Source organism: Coregonus lavaretus (assembly GCF_964263955.1).
Source record: "Coregonus lavaretus genome assembly, chromosome: 31".
NCBI classification, from domain to species: Eukaryota; Metazoa; Chordata; class Actinopteri; order Salmoniformes; family Salmonidae; genus Coregonus; species Coregonus lavaretus.
Genome location: NC_140018.1, coordinates 22,634,870 through 22,644,533, shown reverse-complemented (window position 1 = coordinate 22,644,533; position 9,664 = coordinate 22,634,870). Strand labels below are relative to the sequence as shown.

Sequence of the window (9,664 nt, the reverse complement as noted above, 5' to 3'; positions counted from 1 at the left end):
GTGTTTGATGTGTAGGTGAGGAGCGCGGGAGCTTTGGTAATGTAGTTCCCGGTACCTACGCCCCCTCGTGAACTAAACTACCAGTCAAATTGTAAACGACTACAACTCCCAACCAATCACGCATAGATCCAGGAAGTCAGGTTGTTCAAGACGGTTGCTCCATCGTTACCAACATAAAACAGAATGGCAAAGGGATTTAGATGTGTTGAATGCAATAAGGACGCGCACGAGCTTCACAGAGATTACAGTAATGGGATCTTGAAGATAACCATATGTGTGAGTTAACAAGCTGTCTCATGTTGATTTATTGGTTAAGATATTAGCTAGCTAACTGGTGATGCTAGGCTTAGCTAGGAATTAAGCCAAAGGGACCTGTGACTGCCAGCTGGGTTTCTCTGTTCTGTTTCTATTGAAGTTATGATGCCTGATGATGGATAGCTAGCTGAAATGTATATAGAGTAAATGGTTAGTGGTTGGGTCTCTACCATTATAACAGAGAAAAGAGTAAGCTAACTATATAGTTTAGCCATAGAAGCTGGATAAATGCTTGTGGTGTGATGGTGTGCCTGTCTGTCTCTATTTCTTTCAGGGATCCTGCCAAAAGCCTGTGGACAAGTACATTGAATACGATCCAGTCATTATTCTAATTGATGCCATTTTATGCAAAACCCAAGCATTCAGACATATTCTGTTCAACACTACATTGAATGTAAGTACAGTAAGACACTGAAAAACTGTTAGTCAGAGTACAGTGCATGCTTTAGAAAATGTATGCAACTTAACACAGCATTTACACTGCAGACAGAGACACAATTAATTATGCCATGTCTTGTTGATGGTTTCTTCCACAGATTCACTGGAAACTGTGTGTGTTTTGCCTGTTGTGTGAGGCCTACCTGAGGTGGTCACAACTCCAGGGATCTGAACATAGCAATGACCCAGCAGACATCATTAGATACACCAAGGAATGGGATTTCTATGGCATGTTTGGGATGGCAGCTCTTGGTGGGTCTACAAAGTACAAAGCACATTATTATTATTATTATTATTATTAACAACTCATGCATTTCATTAGCAAACATGCATATGACAATGTTAATAGCAATGTTATAACAAAGTTTCCAAGTGTAGAGGAAGTGACAAATCCTGCTTTCTTTACACACCGATTCCATACAAATGACAGCCTCCTGATGGTTGGTACTGATTTCATGTTAATTTGTCCACAGAATTGGGTGCGTTCTCTGTTGGAGTGCTGTCCTTCCTGTGGCTGGTGCAGTGGTTGCTTGGCTTTGACTTTGAACTGAGCTTACAGCTGAAAGCCCTCCTGCTGTCCAGCTATGGAAAGGTTCTGCTCATCCCTGCAGTCATATGGGAGCATGACTACTCCCCGCTCTGCTTCAGCCTCATCAAGCTGTTTGTGCTCACGTCCAACTATCAGGCCATAAGAGGTACATTAGCCAACACCTCCCTCAGTGTTCCAATGCTCCCATTAGTCACTCACATTTATAATATAAGATATAATATAATATGCCATTTAGCAGACGCTTTTATCCAAAGCGACTTACAGTCATGTGCGCATAAATTTTTACGTATGGGTGGTCCCGGGGATCGAACCCACAACCCTGGCGTTACAAGCGCCATTGTCTACCAATTGAGCTACAGAGGACCACATTTAGCTCCATCTCTGTTCCTGACAATTCAGCGAGGGAATTGGAGGGAAAATGGATTGAAAAGTTATAATTTCTCATTATTGATACTACAATATAACCTATTTCATACACTACATGACCAAATGTATGTGGACACCTGCTCATCGAACATCTCATTCCAAAATCATGGGCATTAATATGGAGTTGGTCCCCCCTTTGCTGCTATAACAGCCTCCACTCTTCTGGGAAGGCTTTCCACTAGATGTAGGAACATTGCTGCGGGGACTTGCTTCCATTCAGCCACAAGTGCATTAGTTAGGTTGGGCACTGATGTTGGGCGATTAGGCCTGGCTCGCAGTCGGTGTTCCAGTTCATCCCAAAGGTGTTCGATGGTGTTGAGGTCAGGGCTCTGTGCAGGCCAGTCAAGTTCTTCCACACCGATCTCGACAAACCATTTCTGTATGGCCCTCGCTTTGTGCACAGGGGTATTGTCATGCTGAATCAGGAAAGGGCCTTCCCCTAACTCTTGCCACAAAGTTGGAAGCACAGAATTGTATAGAATGTCATTGTATGCTGTAGCGTTAAGATTGCCCTTCACTGGAACTAAAGGGCCTAGCCCGAACCATGAAAAACAGCCCCGGACCATTATTCCTCCTCCACCAAACTTTACAATTGGCACTATGCATTGGGGCAGGTAGCGTTCTCCTGGCATCCGCCAAACCTAGATTTGTCAGTTGGACTGCCAGATGGTGAAGTGTGATTCATCACTCCAGAGAACGCGTTTCCACTGCTCCAGAGTCCAATGGCGTCGAGCTTTACACCACTCCAGCTGACACTTGGCATTGCGCATGGTGATCTTAGGCTTGTGTGCGGCTGGCCATGGAAACCCATTTCATGAACAGTTCTTGTGCTAACATTGCTTCCAGAGGCAGTTTGGAACTCGGTAGTGAGTGTTGCAACCGAGCACAGACGATTCAGCACCCTGTTCTGTGAGCTTGTGTGGCCTACCACTTCATGGCTGAGCCAGTGTTGCTCCTAGACGTTTCCACTTCACAATAATAGCACTTACAGTTGTCCAGGGCAGCTCTAGCAGGGCAGAAATTTGACGAACTGACTTGTTGGAAAGGTGGCATCCTATGACAGTGCCATGTTGAAAGTCACTGAGCTCTTCAGTAAGGCCATTCTACTGCCAATGTTTGTCTATAGAGATTGCATGGCTGTGTGCTCGATTTTATACACCTGTCAGAAACGGGTGTGGCTGAAATAGCCGAATCCACTAATTTGAAGAGGTGTCCATTTACTTTTGCATATATAGTGTACATCGAGCACCATAGATCTCACCTTTTGACATCAGTCATTTTCAATGAAAGGGTAAATGGACAGCTCACAGGGTATTGATTGGGAGGCTAGGAGCACTGGTGTGCACCAGCAGATGGCAGCACTTACTCCTAGCTTGAATCTATGTTAAAACATGAATTCCATTTTTCCCTAGAGTTACTAAAATAGGCAGTTATAAATAGTTCCAAAACTGTCCAAAGCTAATCCATTAATTCACTAAAACAATCATTCGCGCAAGCAAGCATTAGTTTCTATGTGCCCCTGTGGTTTGTCACGTTTGACAGGATAATGGCCTAATGGATTATTGTATCTGTTTATTGCACTGATGGGTTATTCCGTTTCCTGACAATAATGATTGGCAATAATGGCAGTATTTTTGCAATGGATTGGATAAGGTGAATTAATCATTAAACCCTATTCGGACGGGATTAATTTTACTGGGGGAGGTCGGGTAATGTAATTATGTGCACAAGCACAAAACACCACATCTGTAATTTTAGTCCCGTCCGAATCTGCCATGGCAGTAATTTTTACATGGCAGGAGAGTAACAATTCCAGTCAGAATAACCTACAGTTTTTTGGAAAACTCCAAAGTCCTCTGATAATACTAGTCCCTTGAGAATCGACATCCCAGTGTTTTGAGAGAAATGTCTGAGTTTGACAGGTTTTGCTCACAGTTTTAGCAAGAAAACTAACTGATTCGAAAGATTGAACAAAGTGCTGCGCATAGTTTATATATGAAGGGCCTACATGTATCAACTTTCACAGTGAATGCTTTTATGTACAGTGACTTCGGAAAGTATTCAGACCCCTTGACTTTTTCCACATTTTGTTAGGTTACAGCCTTATTCTAAAATTGATTAAATCGGTTTTAAATCTACACACAATACCCCATAATGACAAGCCAAAAACAGGTTTTTAGACATTTTTGCTAATTTATATATATTTTTAAACACGGAAATATTACATTTACATAAGTATTCAGACCCTTTACTCAGTACTTTGTTGAAGCACCTTTGGCAGCGATTACAGCCTCAAGCCTTGTTGGGTATGAAGCTACAAGCTTGGCACACCTGTATTTGGGGAGTTTCTCCCATTCTTCTCTGCAGATCCTCTCAAGCTCTATCCGTTTGGATGGGGAGCGTTGCTGCACAGCTATTTTCAGGTCTCTCCAGAGATGTTCGATCGGGTTCAAGTCCGGGCTCTGGCTGGGCCACTCAAGGACATTCAGAGACTTGTCCCGAAGCCACTCCTGCGTTGTCTTGTCTGTGTGCTTAGGATCGTTGTCCTGTTGGAAGGTGAACCTTCGCCCCAGTCTGAGGTCCTGAGCGCTCTGGAGCAGGTTTTCTCTGTACTTTGCTCCGTTCATCTTTGCCTCGATCCTGACTAGTCTCCCAGTCCCTGCCGCTGAAAAACATCCCCACAGCATGATGCTGCCACCACCATGCTTCACCGTAGGGATGGTGCCAAGTTTCCTCCAGAAGTGAAGCTTGTTATTCAGGCCAAAGAGTTCAACCTTGGTTTCATCAGACCAGAGAATCTTGTTTCTCATGGTCTGAGTCTTTAGGTGCCTTTTGGCAAACTCCAAGCGGGCTGTCATGTGCCTTTTACTGAGGAGTGGCTTCCGTCTGGCCACTCTACCATAAAGGCCTGATTGGTGGAGTGCTGCAGAGATGGTTGTCCTTCTGGAAGGTTCTCCCATCTCCACAGAGGAACTCTAGAGCTCTGTCAGAGTAACCATTGGGTTCTTGGTCACCTCCCTGTCCAAGGCACTTCTCCCCCGATTGCTCAGTTTGGCCCGGGCGGCCAGCTCAAGGAAGAGTCTTGGTGGTTCCAAACTTCCTCCATTTAAGAATGATGGAGGCCACTGTGTTCTTGGGGACCTTCAATGCTGCAGAAATGTTTTGGTACCCTTCCCCAGATCTGTGCCTCGACACAATCCTGTCTCAGAACTCTAGGGACAATTCCTTCGACCTCTTGATTTGGTTTTTGATCTGACATGCACTCTCAACTGTGGGACCTTATATAGACAGGTGTGTGCCTTTCCAAATCATGTCCAATCAATAGAATTTACCACAGGTGGACTCCAATCAAGTTGTAGAAACATCTCAAGGATGATCAATGGAAACAGGTTGCACCTGAGCTCAATTTCGATTCTCATAGCAAAGGGTTTGAATACTTATGTAAATAAGGTATTTCTGTTTTTTATTTTTAATAAATGTGCAAAAATGTCTAAACCTGTTTTCGCTTTGTCATTATGGGGTATTGTGTGTAGATTGCTGAGGATTTTTATTAATTTAATAAATTTTAGATTAAGGCTGTAACGTAACAAAATGTGGAAAAAGTCAAGGGGTCTGAATACTTTCTGAAGGCACTGTATATGTTTTGAGCGTATAAATTGAATACTGCCTAATGCATCAGTAAAAATATTGCGCATATTAAATGTAACCCTTGCTGTGAATAGATGGCAATGCAGCATATAACTGACCTAAACTTTTGGAAATGATAAATTCACTTTCTCATCCATAGCCTTAAAACGCATCTCAAGTGCAAGTGCACTGTTTAGCTCACATCTGAAGGCTGGGGGGCATTTAGGAGGTCTACTGCGGATCGCTAAAATATCCGAATGATTATGATCACACTTCCTCAATTCAAATATTATGGCGACGCTATACCAAAGATGGTTGGTATGGTTTAGAAACTCGGGAACCAAGCTCGAGTTATAAGTGTAGCCCTGTTATGTCCTGGACTTATTGAAATATCTTCACGCCTAGAAAAAAACCTCCAGGTTTCCGTCATAACTGTCAATATATTGAAAAAAGTAAAGAACTACAGGCTGCAGTATAAATGATTTTCTTATCTACAGGAAGTAGGAGTTTAACATGATTCCAAAGATGTTCAAAACAAGTACTTTTCCTGCATATTGTCATGTTTGTGTTCTTGCAAGATGTGATCATTTCCTCTCCTCTCTTTTCCAGTCATTCTAAACTGCAGCAGAAGGCTATCCCTGCTGGCTGTGTGTGTGGGTCTGCTGTTAGAAACGTGCGTAGCCTGGGCGTTTCAGACACTTCCATGGAGCATACAGGACATCCTGCCGTTCCAGTGACCTGTTTCAGGCCAGTCCTGAAGAACACACTGTTACAATGGCACCTATTATACCCTGGACCAGAGCACTGTGTGGAGTGTGCCTAGTCATATACAGTGAGGTCCAAAAGTATTTTGGACAGTGACACTTTTTGTTGTTGTTTTGGCTCTGTATTACAACACTTTGGATTTGAAATTATATAATGACTGAGGTTAAAGGCCCAGTGCAGTCAAAAATATTTTAACTGTTTTGTATCATATTTTACAACAGCTGTAAAAGTGTCAAAAGTTTTATCAGTGTTTCCTGATTGTTGCAGGTTGAAAATACAATCTACACACAACCTTCTAATCAGCAGGTTTGCATTGGCGGGAGTTTCGGCTTGCCTGGTGACATCACCATGTGGTAAATTGGTTAATAAACCAATAACAAAGAGTTCCAAACATTTCTGCCAATAACAGCTAGTTTTCAGTTTTATCTTCCCTTCTCAGACCACTCCCAGACAGTCCTAGCAAAATTCCTGCTTGAGAAATATATTTAGGCTAAAAAGCTATTGTTGTCAATTTATGGAAAACTATTACAGTAAGGTACCTAAGTTTTACCCAGATATTATTTGATATTGTTATTAAAAAATAGTTGCATTGGGCACTTTAATTTGAGGCCATATTCATCCATATCAGGTGAACCGTTTAGAAATTACAGCACTTTTTGTACACATACACTACCAGTCAAAAGTTTGGACACACCTACTCATTCAAGGGTTTTTCTTTATTGTAAAAATGTTTTACATTGTAGAATAATAGTGAAGAAATCAAAACTATGAAATAAAACATTTGGAATCATGTAGTAACCAAAAAAGTGATAAACAAATCAAAATATATTTTATATTTGAGATTCTTCAAATAGTCACCCTTTGCCTTGATGACAGCTTTGCACACTCTTGGCATTCTCTCAACCAGCTTCACCTGGAATGCTTTTCCAATAGTCTTGAAGGAGTTCCCACATATGCTGAGCACTTGTTGGCTGCTTTTCCTTCACTCTGCCGTCCGACTCATCCCAAACCATCTCAATTGGGTTGAGGTCGGGGGATTGTGGCAGCCAGGTCATCTGATGCAGCACTCCATCACTAAAATAGCCCTTACACAGCCTGGAGGTGTGTTGGGTCATTGTCCTGTTGAAAAACAAATGATAGTCCCACTAAGCCCAAACCACATGGGATAGCATATCGCTGTAGAATGCTGTGGTAGCCATGCTGGTTAAGTGTGCCTTGAATTCTAAATAAATCACAGACAGTGTCACCAGCAAAGCACCCCCACACCATAACACCTCCTCCTCCATGCTTTACGGTGGGAACTACACATGCAGAGATTATCCGTTCACCCACACCGCGTCTCACAAAGACACGGTGGTTGGAACCAAAAATCTCCAATTTGGACTCCAGACCAAAGGACACATTTCCACCGGTCTAATGTCCATTGCTCGTGTTTCTTGGCCCAAGCAGGTCTCTTCTTATTATTGGTGTCCTTTAGTAGTGGTTTCTTTGCAGCAATTTGACCATGAAGGCCTGATTCACACAGTCTCCTCAGAACAGTTGATGTTGAGATGTGTCTGTTACTTGAACTCTGTGAAGCATTTATTTGGGCTGCAATTTCTGAGGCTGGTAACTCTAATGAAGTTATCCTCTACAGCAGAGGTAACTCTGGGTCTTCCATTCCTGTGGCGGTCCTCATGAGAGCCAGTTTCATCATAGCGCTTGATGGTTTTTGCGGCTGCACTTGAAGAAACTTTCAAAGTTCTTGAAATGTTCCGTATTGACTGACCTTCATGTCTTATAGTAATGATGGACTGTTGTTTCTCTTTGCTTATTTGAGCTGTTCTTGCCATAATATGGACTTGGTCTTTTACCAAATAGGGCTATCTTCTGTATACCCCCCCCTACCTTGTCACAACACAACTGATTGGCTCAAATGCATTAAGAAGGAAATAAATTACACTTTTTTGGTTACTACATGATTCCATATGTGTTATTTCATAGTTTTGATGTCTTCACTATTATTCTACAATGTAAAAAAATAAAGAAAAACCCTTGAATGAGTAGACCTGACAACAACCTCTCTGTTGGGATTGGAGTTAATGAGGCTACGGGACATTCCTGAGGCAATTTGTGAAATACCTACCATCTTAGAAAGGGAGGGAGCACATAGTGAACATATTCTTTATTCCATGCAATGCCAAAAGCCACAAGCTGTGTTTAAGCAAAAAATATTTTGATATGGGACGTGTGTGTGTATGTTACAGAAATCAGTAATCCCATTTATTGTCTTAAATTGTTTTTGAATTGAAGCTGTAAAAAATAGCAATATTCTCTTGGTTATCAAGCCTATATGATTAAGACTAGGAACTGTGGAATGACAAGCATTTGACACATGCTCACAGAGGCTGGCTTTATGTGCTAAGGCCCCTTGAGACCTTCTAATCGGTTATGTAGTGCATACCCAGACATGAGTCTGCATATTTCCTGACCAAAGCCAGCTGATTTCTTGGTATTTCTTAACTGTATAAAGCACACTAACCTGTCCTCTGGAAATGTTGTTGTTGTATGCAGACAGAGCCTAAAGTCAGTGGGAATAAAATTATATATTTTTGATAACTCACTGATTTTTCCAGCAGGTCTCATTTGTTGTTTCTCTCTTATTTTTTTACAGTAAAAATAAATAAAAAAAAAGACATGTTTCTCATTCCTGCCATAACTCGGTTCAAATGGAATGCCAAGATGCATGGTGTGCTCACAAGTTGTAACAGGACTTTACATTGTTGAGTGAACTTTGCCTTGGAATGTTTTGTTTGGTATCCTTACCTGGATACCTCAAGTGGATCTGAGCATCTGTCAGTCTGAATGGTCCAGGATGACAAATAGTCATTGTTTTTAGACCACTTGACTTGCAAGCACATGTGGAATGAGAGGAGAGAAGATTAAAAGGCATATCCTGAATGAATACTGAGTATATGTATCTTATCCAATCAAAAAGGCATGTCAAGTAGAAGCGAACACTAGTCACTTTAATAATATTTACATATCTTGCATTACTCAGCTCATTTGTATATACTATATTCTATAATATTCTACTGTATCTCAGTCCATGCTGCTCTGTCATTGCTCGTCCATATATGTATATATTCTTAATTCCATTCCTAACTTAGATTTGTGTGTATTGGGTATATGTTGTGAAATTGTTAGAAATTACATTAGATATTACTGCACTGTCAGAGCTAGAAGCACAAGCATTCTGCTACACCCGCAATAACATCTGCTAAATGTGTGTATGTGACAAATAACATTTGAATTTATTACAATAAAATGTCATTTGATTTGTAAACAACCTGGAGCCTGCAATGCTAGAAAAGAGATTCAACCCCACATGTTCTCAGGGCACATACTGTAGGCTAATGTATCTTGTAAATCGGAGATGTGTATTCTAAAGAGCAGGGGGGGTCACTTACGGCAGAAGTGTGCCCATCTCAAATAACCCTCTGTTAAAACCAACAAACAGAGATCTCCTAAAGCTTGGCGTGCTGAACCAGCCCGGTGCCTTCA

The 9,664-nt window shown here is 41.6% G+C and overlaps 1 protein-coding gene across 1 annotated transcript; it reads left to right on the top strand.

Moving 5' to 3' along the window:
* Window positions 1-176: 176 nt before the first annotated feature.
* Window positions 177-9,571, top strand: LOC311106905 (protein ARV1-like). The gene is made up of 5 exons (XM_084149291.1): window positions 177-276; window positions 590-709; window positions 852-1,005; window positions 1,227-1,448; window positions 5,966-9,571. The coding sequence occupies exons 1-5, from the start codon at window positions 184-186 to the stop codon at window positions 6,091-6,093; spliced, it is 717 nt and encodes a 238-aa protein (XP_084005417.1). The 5' UTR covers window positions 177-183; the 3' UTR covers window positions 6,094-9,571.
* Window positions 9,572-9,664: the final 93 nt, after the last annotated feature.